Source organism: Rattus rattus, chromosome 2 (assembly GCF_011064425.1).
Source record: "Rattus rattus isolate New Zealand chromosome 2, Rrattus_CSIRO_v1, whole genome shotgun sequence".
Taxonomy (NCBI): domain Eukaryota; kingdom Metazoa; phylum Chordata; class Mammalia; order Rodentia; family Muridae; genus Rattus; species Rattus rattus.
Window position 1 is genome coordinate 170,085,667 of NC_046155.1, and position 20,650 is coordinate 170,106,316.

Sequence of the window (20,650 nt, forward strand, 5' to 3'; positions counted from 1 at the left end):
GGGAGAGTTTCAGGGGAGGAACCCCAACTGGTCAGACCAGAAGAGCGAGCATCTTGGGAGGGAGTGGGACCCAGGGTGGGGAGTCAACTCCTGCTCGGGCCTGCCTGGATTTGGGCTGCTGACCTGAGCCAGGACTCAGGGAGCAGGAGGCCGTGTGGTTGATTTGCATATTTATTTATTTGTTTTCTTGCTTGTTGTTTATGTTTGTTTTCTTGCGATCTTTACTTTTGCTGTATTGAAGAAGGAACTAGGAGCCTGGTGCCTGCTAGGCCAGGTCCCCTTGTTGAACTATTTCCCTCACTCACTGGGATTGCCCGGTTCTCCTCACTTACCTAGGATACAGAGAGGGGTTCCCACATAAACAGAGGTCTCTGTCAGAGGCAGCCATGATGCAAGCCTCAATGTGCCTGGGGCCTTATCTGGGAAGGGTTTCTGGTCCTCAGAGGCCAGGCAAGCTTGCTCCATTCCATTGTTCCCCACGTTTGACTTACAAAACACAAACTGAAATCTAAATTAAGAATTGAGCCTAAAGGTAGCCAGACGCTCTCCCGAGACTCATGGGCTACTCTGACCACCAGACTTCTTAAAGCTGACTGCTTCACAGGCATCTGATTCTGCCCGAGGACCAGCTGAGGGGGCACCCCAGATGAGACCTAAGGGATGACGAGAGACAACAGCCCAAGAGTTTTCTGATGTCCTTGTTCAGCAGCTGCCATCATCCTCAGAATCATTTTCTTACAAACTGATTCAAGTGTTAAAGGCAGTTGGTACCCAGACCTTTCCATCCTGCCAAAGGCACACTAGTCATGAGACAGCCTAGGAGATCTGTTGCCAGGAATGACCAGGGCAGTTAAGACCAGGACAGAACAGTCAGACTGGAATAAGGACAGGCAAGCAGAACCGTGTGACTCAGCCAAGGCAACCAGGGAGGGCTTCCTGGAAGAGGGAACATGCCTCATATAAGTTAGGAACCAGAGATGGGCTAACTACCTAAACAAATTGAGTAAGTAATGACCCAGAGGTGGCAAAGGCCCCTCTCCCTTCTGTCTAACTCTCATGGGATGACAGGTGTCACTGGGAACAACAGGGCATAATGGGAGGACTCAAAGGAAAGCGCTTGGTCATCTGGGAATCGAAGTAGGGGGCTTTCAGGTGGGGCCACTGAACTTAAAATCTTACACAGGGAAGAGGGCAGAGGGGGAAACCCTAAAGAAAATTCAGGAAGGAGGGCGCACAGACGTTTCTAGAGCCTGCTCGAAGCTGACGGGTCAAAAATGCACGAAGGCAGATAAATCTACATATTAGAAACTCCAAATCGCAGATGTCTGCCCATCTCTTCTCCCGTCCATGCATGACCTTAGGGGTGAGAAGTCTCTATCGTTAGGGAAACCCTTGGCTCAGGAGTTCTGCCTAAGGGCAGAGGGGCCTCAGGACTTCAGCATTGGAATCCACACCAGCAACCCTGTTTTTTCACCACGTTTAATTCGGTATCAGAGGAGCACCAATAAATAGTTCCTTCCGCCCCTGTAATCTTCCTCCTGCCCCCAAGCGGGGCCTCCAGGGCCTGGCGATGCCGCCTGGAAGCCACCTGCAGCCCAGACCTCCGTGGCTCAGGCCCGCTGAGCTAGAGCGGCTGCAGCGCTCAGGAGAAGGCCAAAGGGGCGGGGCCGAGAGTTTCCTGAAGTGGGCGGGGCCTCAAAGGCCGGAAGGTGCGTCTAGGGGCGCAGCTCGCGGGAACCTCCTTTCTCAGAGGGCGGGACCGCTAGGGGGTCAGGGGGCGTGGTTTTCGTCCGCAGCTGTCCCGATGACGACCATCCAAATTCGCATGGCTTCCGGGTTGGGGGCCACCATATAGAAAAGGCGTTCGTAGGTCTTGACACAGAAGGTCAGGAGGGGGTTGGGGCTCTGGAATAAGCAAGGGGGAGGGTGGTTGGATCAATGTCTACGATTGTCTTCCTAAACCCGGCTAGAATGCCTGCTCCCTTTTCTTCACTGACTGCCATAGAACTCGTCCAAGCTGGCCTCAGATATCAAACTGTGTCGGCCACCTCAGTGTGGGGATAATGGTGTGTGCCACCATACCTGACTTTTTAATTTTTATTTTCGTCTTTCTCCAGCCTCTCTTTTTTGAGAGTGGGTTTGACTTCGTAGCTCAGGCTAGCCTCAGGCTTGCTGCTCAGCCTCCTGAGGGCTGAGATTACACCACTCCCAGCTGGAGCCTATATACTGACCACCAAATGGGTAAACCCCTTCTTCTATCCATTTTGTTTTAAGTCCCGAGGGAAGGGGTTGGAATGTGCCGTTTTGAGCTTTTGTTGTTATTGTTGTTGTGTTATTATGTTTGGTTTTTTGGGGGGTTTTTTTGGAAGAAAAGACTAAGACTTAAGTTTTTGTTTTTTTAAATCAACTGTGACTCCAATTCAGCCATAGCTGGGGGCTGGAGAGATGGATGGGCAGTTGGGAGCACTGGCGGCTCTTGGAGAACTAAGGTTCAGTTCCCAGTACCCACATGGTGCTCACGGCCATCTGTAATGCCAGTTCCAGGACAGCCAGGGTCACACAGAGGAACCCTGATTCAAAAATAAATAAATAAATGAATGAATAAATAAATAATTAAATAAATAAGGAAAAAAAACCCAACCAACCATGGTTGGCTCCTTTCCAAAGAGGATTCTAATATCAGCTGCCAACATTTCTTTCTGCCCTTACACTTTGTCTCCCTTATAATCCGGGCCTCCAGCTTCAGACCCACAAGCATGTGCTAAACCAGAATCTGACACCACCCTTCTCCCCTCACTCCAGGATCTCCACGGAGCCCTGACCGTTCTGGAACTCAGTATGTTTTCTAGGCTGGCTTCACACTCACTCACCCGCCCCTGCCCTCCTGGAGCTGAAGTTCCAGCTGTATACCACTGTGCCCAGTGTCTACGATGCTGGGGGCTTGAACTCAGGGCTCTGTGCATGCTAGGCAAGCTCTCTACAGACTGAGTGTACAGTGCAGCCCCAGGCTCTGAGCTCTAGTTACGCTCCAGTGCTGGACTGTGAGTAGAGCAAGAGTGGGCTCTCCCAGGGTGACCTAGAGATGGGCTGAGGCTGAGGCTTAGCCATAGGTGCTCAGTGGGAGGGCACCGTGGCACTGAGCAGGGAGTCACCTTGGAGGCACAGCGTAAGTGGTCACAGTACACTTCTTCGATGGCCTGGAAATAGATGACACCTTTGAGCTTGCTCTCTTCCTTGTCTGGTGGGAAGAGAGGGAGGAAACAGATCTAGTTAGAGACAGGTGTGTGTGTGTGTGTGTGTGTGTGTGTGTGTGTGTACTGGGGTCATTGGGCTGTAATATAGATTATGACACTGTGATAACCCTAAGGCAGGAGGGAGGTGGATTTCTATGTTAGATGGGAGACACACAGGTCTAGAGACTACAGAAACCTGGAAATGGGTTCAGGGACAGAAGTTCTGGAGCACCTGGGTCCCTCTGGAAAGAAAGGATGGTCAGGGCTCTGGGTGATCCAGTGGGTGGGTCACTGACTGGTCTAGGCTCCCATCTGGAGCCAGAACTGTTTCAAATTCCTGTTAACACAGAGGAGTTTGGAACCTTCTACTACTATGGTGAGTAGAGGCTGGGGGGATTCTCGGTGGCTTAGGGAGGAAGGGGTTGGGAGTTGTGTTATGAGACAGAAGGACTTTAACCTAGACTTGAGTGTATGGAAGGGGTTGGGAGCCTAACCCCTGGGTCCCCTGGCAGCAGGGAAGTGGGGGCGGAAGGGGGCTGTCTTGATTTTCCAACCCCAGGCTTGAAGCCTCCTGGCTGCCTGGTCTCCCAGCTTACCAGCGTAGTAAGCCAGACGGCGCGCCTGCCGGTCAAAGCAAAACCAGCGTTTCCTCCACGTTTTGATACGGCCGCCCATCTTCACCAGGGGCCCACGACAGTAGCCCCCGGACACCCGCAAGTGGGGGCAGCTTTCCGGATTGTGGCCCCAGCGTTCCAGGTGCTGGGCGAGGTCCAGGTCCTGGGGACCAGGAGGGTGTGGTGGGGCCTGTAGAACACAGAGAAGGGGTCATTGACCCAGGAGCCAGGAGCAAAGAGAGGGACTGCAGCCTAGCCGGCCAGCTCCATGCAGCCTTTGCAAAGGCTCCAGAGTGAGTTTACCCCTGGCTCCAGAGTGAGTTCGAAGCCAGCCTGGGCTACGAAGGGCATCTCAAAGGCCAAATCAAAACCAAAGAAAGTCTCCGTTTGACAGAAGAGTCACATCGAAGTCACAAAGTTTGTGAGGCAGGACCGGGACAGTGACCCTTACCCTCCTTCCTAAGTGAGCCACTTTCATGGACTCCGCCCACCTGAGAGCCCCAGTTCCCTCAGCATCCTCCCCATCAGCCAGCCGTTGATCATGGAGGCACCAGTCTCAGAGCCATGCTGGTCTGTGCACACAAGCACAGCTGGGTCACACAATGTACTCAGCAGGGGCTGTTTAATAAATGATGTGACTGGCGCTGCATTTTTAATGAGGATGGGTTTGTGCAGAGCAACCCTGAAAGATACAACGCCCTTCCTGCGGGGGTCTCTCTCAGCCCATGCTGGCTCTGTCATGGAAGACAATCTTTGAGTTTCTGGTCTCCCTGCTTCTGCCTCCCAAGTGCTGGGATCACAGGCATAAAGCCGACACTACTGGCTTATGTAGTGCTGGGGACGGAACTCGGTCCCTGGTGCCACGAAGTCTTTCTATAATTAAAATGTTTAAACTGCCACAAATGTTTGCTCTTCATAATAATAACGGCTGAAATAGTTACTGGCGTATGGACAGGAGAAGACCTGGGATGGTAGCTCAGGGTGCAGCTTGGAATGAACACACAGGGCTCCAAAACACCCAACCATACAGAAAGACAAGAACAAGGGGATGGGGAGATCGTGCGGCTGGGAAACAGCGCTTGCCGCCAACCCTGATGGTCTGAGTTCGATCCCTGGGACCCACGTAGCGGAAATAGAGAAATGACTTTCACAAGTCCTCTGACCTCCACATGTGCACCGTGGCATGTGCTCGCCTGCCTAGCTACGCACGACTTACGGAAATAGTAAATAAATAGTTAAAAAGAACAAAGAGACGCAGTCAGTAACCTAAGCAAAGACCATGGGCGTGGGGGAGTGAAACAGGAGTAGGAACGGGACCTCTGGACTTAACTTCAGGACCCTTTTGGTCGGAGAGCAGGAGACAGTGGCATTTAATAAAAGGCAAAAGCACCCAGGGAGGACAGAGGGGACTAACCATGATGGCGGGAACTGCAGGGTCTGTGGAACTTTCTTGGCTTCTTCTCATCCCTTCCTGTGGATTGATGAGGGAGAATCAATGGGAATCCAACGTGTAAGACAGAGAAATATCTGAATAAGGGGGTGGGGGTGGGGCTGGACCCTGTATCTGAAGGAGGAGAGCGGAGGCCTTGGAGCCCTGGGTCTGAGGGAGGAGGAGGGTTGGGTTCTGGACTCCTGGGTCTAATGGAAGAGGGTTGGGGCTAGACCCCTGTATCTGAGGGAAGAGGGCTAGGGCCTGGAGTCCTGGGTCTGAGGGAGGAGGACTAGGACATGGGACCCTGAGTCTGAGGCAGGAGGGCTGGGTTTGTAGTCGTGCATGTAAAAAAGTGGGTTAGGGTCAAATGCCTCTTTTTAAGGAACAGGGCCTGCGGTCTCACCCTGGCCTTGAGCAGCCGTTCCCTCTCGGCCACAGCCTGCTTCAGGAGTCGCTCCATATGTGCGATGTCTGGGTGAAGCACAGAGTTTCTAGGCGGACAAAGCAGAGATTATATGATGGTTACGTTGGCTGGCCTCCTTCTCCCTCTCCCCACTCCCTCTCACGTCTCACCTATTCCCAGGGCCACAGTTGAGCAGCTGATAGAGAGGGTGTCTCCCAGGGGTCCCCACAGCTTGTGTAAGAGCAGAGGCCTCCAGGGGTCCTGAGGAAGAGGGCACGGGATGTGGAGGCCAGACGTTTCCTCCTTCATCCCTCTACTTCTCCAGCCCACACCCAAGCTGTTTTTCCATCCTCCGCTGCAGGATGGCTGAGGACAAGGGCAGGGGGAAAACAGAAGTGTCCTCACCTGTACAGTGGACGGACAAAGGTCGGGAGGATCCCCTCTGGCTGGCCCTGTCTCCCCTCCTCCGGGGCAGGCTTCCTGTCCTCTGGAGACCAATAGACCCCTGAAAACACACAAAGGTTGTGTTTGTAAGGTAAGCGTCCCCCAGAGGTGCTTAGAATAATGGCTTCGCTCACTGACAGCTGTGCCTCTGGGGGCTGAGTGGATGGAAAAGTCTCCAACTCTATCAGTCAATTAACCCGTGAGTGCACTCTTGATTGGACGGCATCACTTGGAGGCGGTGCCAACTACAAGACTGGCCCCGTGTAGCGAACGCTGTTGACATAGCTCAGAAAGAGTTTTCCATGTAAACCTAAACACCAGACATCCATCCATGTAGGAAGTCATTGTCCAGCAAGACGGCGCAAGCCCAGGACGCCAAGTCTAAGAATAAGATTGATGATTCCTACCGGCTGTTCGGTGATGTTCAGGGTATGCCTAATCATGCATTGCACTCCCCACCCCCACCCCTGTCAATAAATAGACAAATGTGAGAAATAAAATCCAGTGTGGCAGTAACGCCTCTAGGGAGGTAGAACAGATGGATCCCTGGCTATTACTGACCTGGCCCGATCTATAAGCCTCAGAACCCAGTGAGAGAGCCCGCCTCAAAAAACAGAGATGGGGCCTGGAGAGATGAGTCAGAAGAACAATTACTGTTCCCACAAACGACCCAAGTTCGGTTCCCAGCATCTACATATGGCAGCTCACCACCACCAGTAACTCCACTTTCAGGGGCTCAAACGCCCTCTTCTGGTCGCTGTGGGTACTGCACTCATGTGTACAAACCCACCGGCCGCACAGACACACATACATTAAAAAAAAATATTTTGGGTTGGGGATTTAGCTCAGTGGTAGAGGCCCTGGGTTCGGCCCCCAGCTCCGAAAAAAAGAAAAGAAAAAATATTTTAAAAGGGTCAGGGACACTGAGTGATGGCTAAGAATACACACAGCACTTCCAGAGGCCGGGAGCTCTCGAAGTAGCCCAGGATGGCCTCAGACTCACAGAGATCCTCCTGCCTGTCTCTGGAGTGCTGGGATTAAAGGCGTGCACCGCCACACCTGGCTAGAAATAAATCTTTAAAAGCAAACAAGAGATACAGCTCCTTAGGAACAATAGCAGAGGTTGACTCTGGCATCCACACACACATAAACAGGAACACACATACCAGCAAGAGAGAGGGTCTCTCTGGAGAGTAGGTTTCTTAGGGTATCTCCTGGGCAGGTTCCTCTTGCCCCCAACCACTCTTATGCTCTCTGCGTCTCGGTTGACATGAGGTGAACAGCCCCTGCTCTGTCACACCCTCCTACCATAATGCTGTGCCTCAGCTCACCGCAGACTCAGCGTATGTGGAGATCCGTGCACATGTGGACACCAAAGGGTCTGGAGTACTGCCTAGGAAAGCCACCAGCTAACTGTCCCAGCTGAGGCCCTAATTTTAACTCCAGCATCAGAAAATAATTAAAGGACTGGGGATGTTTCTCAGTAGAGTGCTGGCCCAACAAAGCCATGGGCTTGACCCCCCAGCATCACATGTAATTGAGCATGGTGGTACATGCCTCTAATCCTAGCACTCAGGAGCAATTCAGTACATTTGAAGCTAGCCTGGGCTACATGAGAGCCTGTCTCAAAAAAAAATTTTTCTTAGTGGCCAATATTTGTTATAAAGTTTATTATCCACCCTATTTCATATAGCTGGTCACGGCTCCCCAGACCCAATACACCAGTGACAGAAATTGACAAAACAAAACAACATGGTGGCTACTGGCAGAGCGTGGCCTCCCATTGGAGATTAAAAGTCATCTAAAGAGCTGGAGAGATGGCTCAGTGGTGAAAAGCACAGGCTGCTCTTCCAAAGATCCTCAGTTCAATTCCCAGCAACAGCATGGTGGCTCACATCCATCTGTAATGGGATCCAATGCCTTTTCTGACCATGCAGATAGAGCTTCATATACATGAAATAAATCAATCTTTAAAAAATAAGTAAATATGATCTGCTGAGTTCATTTATTTTAAAGAGCTATCTAGAGATTATTTGCTTTTTTAATTTTAGTTTTTATTTGCTTTTTTAATTTTAGTTTTTATTTATTTACTTATCCATTCAGAGATAGGATCTTGTTGTGTAGCCTAGGCTGGCCCTAAATTTTGCTATAGCTCAGGCTAGCCTCAAATTCACAATCCTCCTCCCTCCAATTCCTAAGTGCTGGAATTACAGGCGCCTGTCACCTCCTCTGGCTTTAGTTTTATTATTTTAAGACAGCATCTCTCTGTGTAGCCAAGGCTGGCCAGGGTCTACCCTCCTTCTTTTGCCTCCTGAGTGCTGGGATTACAAGCATGCACCACCAAACACACATGAAAGATGTTTTCCAGTATGTGGAAGGACATGCAAGCAGGACACCAGCCTGGGCTACAGAGTGAGACCCTCACAAATAAAGGGCTAGAGAGATGGTTCGGCAGTTAAGAGAACCAGCTGCTCTTCCAGAGGACCTAGGTTCAATTCTCAGCAACCACATAGTGGCTCACAACCATCTACGATTCTAGTTCCAGGAGATACGACACCCTCTTCTGGCCACTCCCAGTACTGCATGCACAGCACACACAGAAACACAGGCAGAACACTCATACACATAAATAAGACAAACCAATCTAAAATAAAACCTTAGCCACTAGGACTGCTAGAGGAAAATACTCAAGACAGAGGCATAGACAAGAACTTTCTGAAAAGGATTCAGACGGCACAGGGAATAATTCTGAGGACCGAGAAACCGGGTTTTGTAGAGTTAAAAAGCCTTTGTACAGCAGGCAAGGACAGCAGAGTGAAGAGGCGGCCACAGAACCCAGGCTATCGCTCCAGCAGGACTTCAGATGGATTCTACACACACACACACACACACACACACGCACACACAGACACACACACACACACACACACACCACCGAGGAAACCCAAATCTGCCGAACAAGAATAGGCCAGTGAATTGAGTACACCTCTCAAAAGGGAAAACAAGTCGCCGACAAATATTTTTTACACTTGATCTTACCCAAAAGGCTGAGAAGCGATACGGATAGTTTTTAAAGTGATCAACAGGGCTGTAGAGATGGCTTAGTGGTTAAGAGCACTGGCTGCTCTTCCGTAGGACCCGGGTTTGATATTTGATGCCCAGCTGGTGCCTCACAACCCTCTGTAACTCCAGTTCTAGGAGACCTGACGCCCTCTCCCGGCCTCTGAGGACATCAGAACGCATGTGGTACAGATATCTATATATGACACTGAGGCAGAGTGCTGGGCCGGGAGGGGTAGAGAGAGAAGACCTCATTAAAGTAGCCAGTTGGTCACTCGTAAATTTCACTCTTAGGTTACAGGCTCCCATCTTGCATGGGAGACGTGGTGTTAGACAAAAAGAAGATTAATAATAAGAATAAATTCGTGTCATCTAATATCCTGTGAGCTGTGTCCCCACCTATCCTCCCATCCCCTCATCCCTAGGCAGAGCGCACCAGCGGAGGTTCCTGATGCACCTCTGCTGCCAGCCCCTCCCTCCCCAGTGTGCACATGCGCAAACAGAGCGGGGCAGCACCTGCAGGGAGCTGTGCACTGAGAAGAGACACGAAGAGGTGGAGCTGGCGGCCGCATGCGCAAGGGGGTCCTGCAGCACCAGCAGCTGGCGGTCTGTCTTCTGTGTGAACAGCAGCTGGGAAGAGAGAGCAATGGTTACAGAAAGTCGGGGGTTGGGGTGGAGAGCTGGGGAGGTGGCTGAGTGGTTAAGAGCATTGGCTGCTCTTCTAGAGGACCCAGGTTTGATTCTGAGCAACCATATGGAGGCTCAAAACCATCTGTAACTCCAGGCCCAGGGGATCCAGTGCCCTCTTCTGGCCTCTTTGGGCACTGGGCATGCATGTAGTACACAGACAGATGGATCACACATGCATGCACTGCTTGGTTTCAGGACACACACACCCCCACACACCCACACCCACACCCACACAGCACTGACAGTTCACAAATGCTCTAGCCCCAGACTGCCAGTACCAGTCCATTTCTCAGATGGAAAAGCAAAGGTCTGATCACAAGAGAACCAGAATATAGTCCTCACCGTTCAATCTCCCAGCATGAGCCATGGCTATGGGCATTGAAAGCCAGTTCTTTGGCTGGCACTTCAAACTTTCCTCCCGACACCTCCCCACCCCCAATACCCCGGTCTTGAGGGAGCTAGGGCCTTGACTCCTTGTTCTGAAGTCTGAGGGAAGAGGTCTAAGGCATAGACTTGAGGGAGAAGAGCTAGGCCTGGACTCCAGTCTGAGGGAGGAGAGGCCAAAAGCTCACACTCCCGGCTCCTGGAAGAGTTTGGGACCCAGGCCCTCAGGGAAGGGGGAGGACCAGCAGGTCCAGGAAGTCCCCTACCTTGGTGAGCGCTTGGTCAGGCTCAGAGAAGTCCCCACCACATGTTCCCTGAAGGCAATTGAGCTCAAACAGCCGGCTCCTTTCCTAGGAGAGGGAGAGAGAGAGGTGGCGATGTCTCAGCAGAAGGGCCACACCCATTGAGCATCTGACTTTGGGGGCTACCTGGGAGGCGAGGGGGTGGGGCAGGTCTCGGGGAGGAACCCACCTGAGTAAGAGCCTGAACAGCCTCCTCCTTCTTCCTGCTCAGCCCCCAGCTCTCTGCAGCCATCTGCTCCCCCAGAGACCTGAGCTGTTCCTCCAAGACCAGGATGCGGCGCTGCAGGGGACCCCCATTGTGGTCACTCACGATTCCAGGACACCCTCCCACGGGTGCCCTGTATCCCCATCCCCACCCCAGATACCTCAGGAACTGGGGAGGGAGAGCGCTCTTTTTTGGTTTTTGGAGGCCAGGGCCCAGAAGACATCTAGGGTTAGTGACAGAAGCCAAGGGAGACCCAGGTCAAAAACTCATCAAGATCAGAGAGACTTTTAGCTCAGTGGTAGGCGCTTGCCTAGGAAGTTAAGGCCCTGGGTTAGGTCTCAAAAAAAAGAAAAAAAAAAAAAAAGAGGTCTCGTAGAGGACTCCAGTCCGGTTCCCAGCACCCACAACAGGAAACTTCTCCAGCTCCAAGGGATGGATCTGACACTCCTTTATGGCCCCCATGGACTCCTGCGTGTGCCTGCGCACACAGATGCATATGCGCACACACACACACACACACACTTGCATACAGCCTCATACGCACATAGTTAAAGTAAATAAATAAAAATAAACCTTAAGCTGGGAGTGGTGGTGCATGACTTTGATTCCAGCATGTGAGAGGCAGAGGCAGGCAAATCTGAGGCCAGCCTGGTCTACAAAGTGAGTCCGGGATAGCCAAGGCTACACAGAGAACTACTATCTCAAAAAATTGAAAAACAAAACAAAACAAAAAACCCTAATAATAGTATAACAATAATAATAATAATAATAGTATAATAATAGTAGTAGTAATAATAATAATAAACAGAGAAAGGGGAGCCATATCTGGAATTACAACACCCAAGAGCCTGAGGCAGAATTGCCTCAGATATGAGGCCAGCCTGGGCTACATAGTGAGTCTTCGGGCTAGCCTGTGGCACAGTTGGCAGAGTGCTTGCCTGGGAAGTTCAAAGCCTTGGGTCCCACCCTCAACATAAACGGGATGTGATGGAGCACATCTGCAGTCCCATCACTCCCAAGGCCGAGGCAGGAGGATTACAAGTTTAAAGTCATCCTCGGCTACACAGCTGGATCCAGGCAGCCTGGGTGCCATGCACACAGAAACCAAGGGAAGGAAAAGAACAACAATCTACCGGAAGAAGTGTGAGAGGGAGACCCCAGTCAGGACTGTTTAACCACAAACGGCTGGGAGGGAAGCTGAGCTGTATAGCTAAACTTGTCCCCACAGGGCAGGGCCAAACTCTGGACATAAAACTGACAGCGAGAGGGCTCAGAAGGTAAAGGTGCTTGCTGTCAAACCTCACAATATGAGTTCGATCCCAGGGAATATAGTGGAAGGAAAGAATGGACTCCTGCTCTCTGACTTCCATGAATACAGTGGCACTCATGCTCTAACACATAGGAGTTGGTCGGTGGCTCGTGGATGGTCATCACTGTGTCTGACACACAGTGAATTTCCAGAACTACCATGGAAATGGGGGAGAGGGAGGGATGGAGAAGGAGGCAGGGCTGGTCTGGGGAACTCACCTTGTGCTGAGCCACACTGGCCTGAAGTTCCCGGACCTTGGAGTCCGGAGCTGGGACATCAGGACTTTCCCGTTCCTCCTCCACGCGGCTCTCACGCTCCAGCTGCTGGAACTCCAGATCCTCATAGGTACGCTGGGCTGCATCCAGCTGCTCTCTGATCTGAGTGGGGGGACACAAGGGACTGGAGACTGGATCCCTAGACTGAGGAAGGAGTGAGCTGGTGGGCTTAACCCAGGCCCCTAGACCTGAGGGAGAAGACAGGTCAGCACTGCTGGGTCAGAAGGACTGGGGCCTGGACCCATGGACTCAAGGGAGGAGGGCTGGGGCCTAGAACCCCACATCTGAGGGAGGAAGGTTAGGGCATAGAACCCTGCATCTGAGGGAGGAGGACTGGGACACAGAACCTCACATCTGAGGGAGGAGGACTGGGGAACAGAACCCCACATCTGAGGGAGGAGGACTGGGGAACAGACCCCCACAACGTGAGGGAGGAGGACTGGGGCCTAGAACCCCACATCTGAGGGAGGAAGGTTAGGGCATAGAACCCTGCATCTGAGGGAGGAGGACTGGGGCACAGAACCCCACCTCAGGGGGAGGAGGGCTGGGGCATAGAACCCCACATCTGAGGGAGGAAGGTTAGGGCATAGAACCCTGCATCTGAGGGAGGAGGACTGGGACACAGAACCTCACATCTGAGGGAGGAGGACTGGGGAACAGAACCCCACATCTGAGGGAGGAGGGCTGGGGCACAGAACCCCACATCTGAGGGAGGAGGGTTGGGACCTAGAACCCCCACATCTGAGGGAGGAGGGCTGGGGCCTAGAACCCCACATCTGAGGGAGGACTGGGGAACAGAACCCCACAACTGAGGGAGGAGGGCTGGGGAACAGAACCCCACATCTGAGGGAGGCGGGCTGGGCCAAGATTTTGGGGTCCTAGTGAAAGACAGACATGGAATCCATTTCTAAGCAGGTCTGAAGAGCCCTCACCTCTTGTACCCCTTGTGAGAGCCTCTCTCTCTGGTCCTCTGGCTGTGAATCAAGATGTCCTTGGGCCTCCCTAAGTCTCTGGCGAAGACTTTCCACATGATCCCGCTCCTGGCTCAGCTGCCTCTGCTCCTGAGAGAACAAGCAGGCTGTGGACCTGAACTGAGGCAAGGAAACGACCCAACCAGGACCCAGGCCCTGCTGGGATGCCTGCTCCTCACAGCAGGACCCCCAGGTCTGCTTTACGGCCCTGCCCTAGAGGAGTTACCAAGGAAACAGTATAAGAAACAGGAGACAGCCAGAGAAGGCGGCATGCGCCTATAAACCCAGCACTTGATAGATGGAGGCAGGAGAGTGGCAGGTTCAAGACTAGCCTGGGTCACAGAGCCAGACCTTTTAAAGGAAGGGAGGGAAGGAGGAAGGGGCGAACAGGAAGAAGGAAGGAGAAGCCAGAGGGGTGGAAAGGAAAGAGGGGTGTCAGAGGGAGGGACAAACGAAGGCATCAATGTAAAAGCACAGTCGTGCTGTGTGAAAATGGAGAGCTAAGGTAGGTCAGCCTCAGGCCCTGCCCTCCAGCACAGCACAAAGCTGTTTCAGCTGGGGACTGTGAGGGCAGAAACATGCAACATGGGACCTGCAGCATGGACTCCACTTCTTCCCTCCTCTTCATGATTACTGTTGATTAATTAAGGCTTTTTGCAGCCGAGTGGATTGAATCTTCTGAATGATATACCAGTGCTGGACTGTGGAGCCCCTCACTGGAGGGGCCACTGAGCCATGCCCCAGCCCCTCACTGGGGGATTCTAGGCAGGGGGCTGAGCCTGCCCCAGCCCCTCACTGGGGATTCAGGCAGGGCTCCCCTGAGCCATGCCCAGGCAGGTATCTGAGCCATGCCCCTGTCACTGGGGATTCTGGGGGATGACATGGAGCCCCCAGCCCTCACTGGGGGATTTGCAAGGGCTCACCACTGAGCCCCAGCCCCTCACTGGGGGTTTGGCAGGGGTCACCACTGAGCCATGCCCCCATTGGGGATTCTAGGCATACCACTGAGTGCCCCAGCCCAGGAGTATCTGATGCTGTAGTAGGGGATGACATGGAGAATGTCGTATGTATAGTTCATGTTTGGTTTGGTCAAGTGTTATCATTGGGGTTAATGTGGAGTCATGGTAAAACGAGCGGATCTCCATATTCAGAATAACTTCCATTCGGCAAAGAAGGTGCAAGCCTGAGCCAGGCCTGGGAAGTGTGACTGGAAAAGAAATAAGGAAAGAAGACAGCTGGGAAGGAGGGAGCATGGCGAGTGTTGGTCTCAAAGGGGGCAGACGGGAGCATGCAGGGGAAGGGGTAGGATTATGGTGTGGTGATAGAAGGGACACCAAGATCACACTGTGGAGAAGAGGGATTCTCAGGATAGTTCTAGATATGGTAGGCAAGGGGCAGACATAGTCTGAGGGAGAACAGCTGTAACCTGGACCCTAGGTCTGAGGGAGGAGGGCCTTGGACCCCTGAGTCTGAGGGAGGAGAGCTGGGACCTGGAGTCCTAGGTCTCAGGGAGGAAAGGTTAGTGCTGGGCCAGTGGGTCTGAGGGAGGAGGGCTGGGCTTAGACTCTGGGTCTGAGTTGGGGTGGGTTGAGGGGAGGGAGGGAGCTGTTGCCATAAGTCTGAGGGAAGAAAGGCTCAGGGCTCAGATTTCTGGGTCTGAGGGGAAAATAAAATGACTAGAACCTAGAATCCTAAACAAACAGAACCAGACCTCAAGAGAAATCAGGGCTCAGGGTGATGGGACGCAGCTCCTGGACAGACAGACAGAGGCACAGCTGACAACAGAGCTGTAGCACTGACTGTCTCAGGCTGATCCAAGCCGTGACCTGGAGGGATGTCAACATTTTAGATAAAAGAGTCTTAAGATCAGGGTGACTCACTGAGGTCTGAACACTCAGAGCTGAGGTCCCTTAGACTCAGTGGGAAGGCATAAAGCACGCTGTAAGCTCGCCACGCCTCTACGGCCACGCGACCATGTCTTCCCAGAGAACAGAGGGGGCACTGACTGGCCCCGCAGGCACATGGTCAGCCACATCCTGGCTACGAACTGAAGACTCAGATCCTGGCTGGGAGTTAACACGCAGGCCTGAAATTCCAGGACTTGGGTGGTGAAGGCCAAGGGACGAGGAGTTCAAAGTCATCCTCAAATACAACAGGTTCAACACCAGTCTGGGCTACAGACCCTGGGTAGGGTGGAGGAGGAGAGGAGGAGGAGGAAGAGGGGAGAGGGGGAGGGGGGAGAGGGGGAGGAGGGGGAGGGGGAAGAAGAGGAGGCAGCACCAGCTGCTTTTGCTATAAGAATAACACAGAATTCAGCTGGACCTGTGCTGCCCGAAATCCCAGGACTTGGGAGAGAGAAGCAGAAAAATCGGGAGCTCAAGGTCATCCTCAGCTACATACTGAGTTTAAGGCCAGCCTGGGCTATCTGAGATACTATCAGGCTATCTGAGATACTATCTCAAAAACAAAACAATGGTGCTGGACAGGTTAGAGCATGCACTTCCGCTCTTGCAAAGGAGCTGAGCTTGCCTCTGGCAGACATGTCAGGCAGCAGACGATCAGTAACTCCAGCCCCCGGGGTTCTGAATTCTTCTTCTTCTGGGGTCAGAGACCATGCACATGCATGTCATGAATACACACACACACACACACACCAAATAAATAAATAAGTAATATTTTTTAAAGGCCTTAAGACCCTGGACAGTGGTGGCACAAAGCCTTTAATCCCAGCACTTGGGAGGCAGAAGTAGACTAATCGGGTCTTAAGAGCAACAAAAAAGGTCTTAAGAGACAGAACCAGGTATTTCCAACGGTTTGAGTCTAGCCTGGTCTACATAGCAAGTTCCAGGCCAGCTAGGGCTACATAAGACACCAGCTCGAAAAACACAGCACAAAACAGAAGAACCATAAAGTATCACCCAGAAGACCTAGTTCTTCAACAAGCAATAAGCAATCAGACAAGTAGGGGAGGCCCACTGGGCCGTTAGAGACAAAACAAGACTCGAGATAACCAATTACGACATGCCAGCCTGATGCACACCTTTAACCCCAGCACTCAGGAAGCTGAGACAAGAGAAACATGGGTTCGAAGCCAATCAGGGCTACTTAGGGAAAACAAGTCTCAAATAACACACACACACACACACACACACACACACACACACACACACACACAGAGAGAGAGAGAGAGAGAGAGAGAGAGAGAGAGAGAGAGAGTTCTCATTTTTCTGTGGACCTGCTAAAAGATATACAGATAATAAGACTTCTACAATGAGCATTTAAAACTTGCAACAAGGTGAGGATGTGGCTCAGTGGTAGACCCCCCTGCCTTTGAGTAGAATCCCCCAATGAAGGGTTGGGGGTGTGGCTCAGTGGTAGAGCCCCTGCCTAGAATCCCCCAGTGAGGGGTTGGGGGCGTGGCCTAGTGGTAGAGCCCCTGCCTAGAATCCCCCAGTGAGGGGCTGGGGGCGTGGCTCAGCCTTGCATGCTTGATTTAGATTCCTAGTACCCAGGGATATTAAGACAGGGGCGAACTGGGTGAGATGATGAATCGTTACTAAAGCTGAGGAGCACAAGAGCCCAGCCCAACTGAGTATTTAATTTTTAAGGGTTTGAAATGTTTCCTAGTACACCATTAAACTGTGAAATTAAATGGGACAGCCAAGAAAGAGACCTCAGTAGTCAGGCATCCAAATCAAGCCTGGGAAAGAGGAAAATGAGGAACAGGAACCCAATCTCTCTGAAGAACAAGAGCAACCATTAGGTCTGACCAGGGGATGTTCCAGCCGGGAAGCCCAAGCCAGGAAGAAAGGAACGTGATGATGAAGTCGCTGGTCACACCAACCTGTTCCCGCTGTTCTTGGCTGCTCTGCTGGGACTCTACCCGCTGACCCAGCAGCTCCCGCAGCTGCTCTTCCTCCCGCCGAGCGGCCACTCGTTCTCCCGCCAGCTCACCCCGGAGCAGGGCCACTTCCACCTCCATCTGCAGAAAAAGCAAAGCAAGAGTTTGGGTGCAGCAGTCAGTGAAGCCAGGGCTGGGAGACGGGAAGTTTGGAAGACACCCCAGGCCTTGAGCACTTGCTTATCAAAGGGGATCCTACGGCTTAGACTGGACTGGGTGTCCCTCTGGAGCAGGTTCCCTCACGGGCTGATTTCCCAAGAACTCCCCATCCTCACCTCGATCCTCAATTCCTTCTTCTGACGCTGTAACTCCTTCACACGCTGCTCCATCAGAGCCACGCGTGTCAGTGCCTCCAGCTGCTGTCCTCGCAGCCGCCGCGCCGCCCCCCGCAGCTCTTCCCCAGGAAGGCATGGGGAAGGTGTGGCTGGAATCTGTGCGGCCAGGGTAGCCTCGGGCTGAAATTAGAGAGGGTGTGAGAAGTACGAAGTCTCGCCCCCCCTATAGTCACCAAACAGGTCTGGTCCCAACCCAGCAGTGCCTCTGGGGGTCACGAGATGCCTTAAACTACTCCAAGAGCGTGAAGAGGGGAAGGCGGCAAGTTCGGAACCCTACAAAGCCACCATGCTCCGAAGCTGAACTGTAGAGCTTCCTTTCCTTTCCTTCCTTCTTTTCCTTTTTTCTCTTTTTTCCTCCATTTCTTCCCCCCTTTCCTTTCCTCTCCCCCTCCCCCGGAGCTGAGGACCGAACTCAGGGCCTTGAGCTTGCTAGGTAAGCGCTCTACCACTGAGCTAAATCCCCAACCCCTTCTTTTCTTTTTCCTTTCCTTTCCCTTCCTTTCCTTTTCTTTTTCCTTCCTCCATTTCTTCCTTCCTTTCTTTTTTCTTCCTTCCTTCCTTCCTTTCTTTCCTTCCTTCTTTTTTTTATACCTGAAATGCCAGTGGGAGTCCGAGAATTCTTGCCTTACATCAATATGGGTCCTGGGGATCAAACCCGGTCATCAGACTTGGCAGCAAGTGCCTTTCTACTCGATGAGCTCACCTGTTCCTGAGTCTCAACCTCTTGGCATCTCTTTTTCAGAGTTCCTGGATCTCTCTCCTTGCCCCCCCCCCCCACTCTTCTATCTCCTCATTTCTTCCCCCCAGTCCCCAGGTCTGTGTGTCTTCCCTGTGTCTCTCTTTGGGGTCTATGTCTCACTCCCTGTGTCTCTGCAGTACCCAGTTTCTCTGTTTCAACCCGAGTCTCTCTGACTTCAAATCCAACTTTGTCTAACTGGGTGTTTCTGCTTGTCTATTGATAATCTCTCCTTGACTCTGGGTCTCTGTCTAGTCTCTCTCCATATGTTCTTCTATGTCTTCTTGGGTGTCTGTCTGTCCGTTTAGACAGCCCCCCGGGGGAGGGGGCTCATCCCTCACCTCTTCGCGGCAGCTCTCGGTGCTGCTACCTTCTTCCACTTCTTCCTCTTCCTCCTGCCGCCCAGCCCCTTGGCAGCTTGGAAGCTCCGCTGGGACCTCGGGCTCCTTGTGCTCTTGGGGATCCTCGGGATGGCCCTGAGGCTGCACGACCCCTTGAGGCTGGACCTCGACCGCGCATTCCGGAACCTGAGGCGGCAAGGAGCCCTCCTCTAGGGTGCTGGGTGTCCCCATGGCCGCTTCGGATTCCTGTGGGGTGGGCGTGGCCAGGGCTTCGGGGCGTGGTCCGATGTTTGTAGGCGTGCCCTAGAGCGCCGCGAGCGTGCCCAGGGGGCGGAACCCAAAGGTTCAGAGACTGGCTCCGAACATTCCGAGGGCGTGGATTTCCTGGGGACCCGCTCGTGATTGGGGCGAGGCTGTCGGCTCCGAAGGTGACACACAGACACACACCTAGAGGTGGGAAGGGAATTTGAATCCGGGGTCCCAGCGCTCCCCGTGCTGGGGCGTCGCACACTGAGCCTTCCCTTTGCTGTAGGTGTCATCCCTGAACCCCTTCTTCAGCCCTCCCCAGTTTCCCGGATTGCCTCCAAGAGACCCCATCTCCTCCAACCCCTCGGTACTAGCCGGGCCCTCCTCCCTGGAGCTCCACAGTTGGGTCCCGATCTACCTGTAAGGCAGCAGCGTCCAAGGCTCCTCACCCCAGGATCCAGAACTCGGGACTCGCAATGTCTACCTCTCCGGATGCGCTTGGGGCCCCAACGCCTCCGTTCCTTCCCGGGAGATCCTCATAGATCGCCAGCCTCCTTCCTGGCTCTGCGCGGGGCACTGCTGCTTCTGTGGCTAAACAGGTGGCTGGAGGGAGGGAGGAGAAAGAAGCCGCCCCGTCCCCCTCCCCAGCAGCCCGGAAGTGGAGGGGGGGACAACAGGTCCGACAGCTCTCCTGGGAGGAGGGAACCAGCAGCCTGCCCCGCCCGCAGCCCAGGCACCCAGCCATCCCGGCCCCTCCAGCCCCACCCAGCGAGAGCCCAGCGCCCAGACCTCCCACTCAGCCTCTCGTGCCCCCATTCCCGTGCCCCCGGAGGGTTGGGCTTCTTAGCCACCTGCATACAACAGCCTCCCTAAGGCCGAGACCCAGGAAATCCTCAAAGGAAGATAGGAATGAAGATGGGGGCCTCTCCCCTCTAATAAGCCCTTTGGAAGGGCCCTGACCGGTTTAGGGAGCCGGACAAGGGGAGGGGGTATCCCGGACTGAGTCAGCGATCTGCCCAGAGACAGAATGTGCCCCACGTGCACACAGTTTACTATGGGGTGGAGTGCAGAGGTTAAAGGTCACAATCAGACCCTTTCCTCTCCGGGCAGAAACAGGAAAATATCTAGTATGCCAAACCCGACTGTTAGTCGTCAGGAGCTGGGTAAAAACATTTGACACACCTCTGTGTCATACCACACCACAGCCCATAGAAAAAAGAGATCGACCGTCCCGGTTTTACAGTTGTGGGAACTGAGGCTGAAGGAAACAAATAGACCCAGGATCTACAGCCATTCTAAATGGCTTTTGTTTATTTTTATTTGTGTATGTGAAAGATAGTTCAGGCACATTAAGTACCACCCCCACCCCACCCCCATGTACGGTCATAGGACAACTTTGGGAAACTGTTGCCTTCCACCATGGGATTTAGGCATGGAACTCAAGTCATCTTGTCGGCAAGAGCCCTACACTCTCAGCCTTCTCAATAACCCACACCACCTGCTTTGTCTCTTGAAATCTGTATTCATACCTATTTTGCAAGCCAGGAGGGACAATAGAAATGATAGGGGCAGGGAAGTTGGTCATGTGAGCTGGGTGCCAGGGGTCAGACATCTGGATCTATCCGTTCATTGAAACACCCTGTTATTGTTTCCATTATACAGATCTGGAAGCTGAGGGGTGGAGAGGGGCTCATTTGGCCAGGGACTCCCAGCGGGAGGGGCTCACACAGGATTACGTGCTGCGATGCAAAGCTGTGAGAATACCTCCC

The 20,650-nt window shown here is 53.0% G+C and overlaps 1 protein-coding gene across 1 annotated transcript; it reads right to left on the bottom strand.

Moving 5' to 3' along the window:
* Positions 1-1,464: 1,464 nt before the first annotated feature.
* Positions 1,465-19,909, bottom strand: Phldb3 (pleckstrin homology like domain family B member 3). The gene is made up of 16 exons (XM_032894209.1): positions 19,300-19,909; positions 18,636-19,082; positions 17,499-17,678; positions 17,167-17,304; positions 13,284-13,412; positions 12,295-12,453; positions 10,732-10,842; positions 10,527-10,610; positions 9,703-9,816; positions 6,088-6,187; positions 5,853-5,943; positions 5,683-5,770; positions 5,262-5,318; positions 3,830-4,037; positions 3,153-3,238; positions 1,465-1,905 (listed from the first exon to the last, which is right to left on the bottom strand). The coding sequence occupies exons 2-16, from the start codon at positions 18,864-18,866 to the stop codon at positions 1,771-1,773; spliced, it is 1,911 nt and encodes a 636-aa protein (XP_032750100.1). The 5' UTR covers positions 18,867-19,082; positions 19,300-19,909; the 3' UTR covers positions 1,465-1,770.
* Between the last annotated feature and the right edge of the window lie 741 nt (positions 19,910-20,650).

Coding starts and splice junctions, on each gene's coding strand:
- Phldb3 (XM_032894209.1), bottom strand. CDS start 18,866: ATGGGGACACCCAGCACCCTAGAGGAGGGCTCCTTGCCGCCTCAGGTT. Junction 17,305..17,498: donor AGAAGGAATTGAGGATCGAG/GTGAGGATGGGG, acceptor CTTTTTCTGCAG/ATGGAGGTGGAAGTGGCCCT. Junction 10,843..12,294: donor CCAGTGTGGCTCAGCACAAG/GTGAGTTCCCCA, acceptor GGTCCCCTGCAG/CGCCGCATCCTGGTCTTGGA.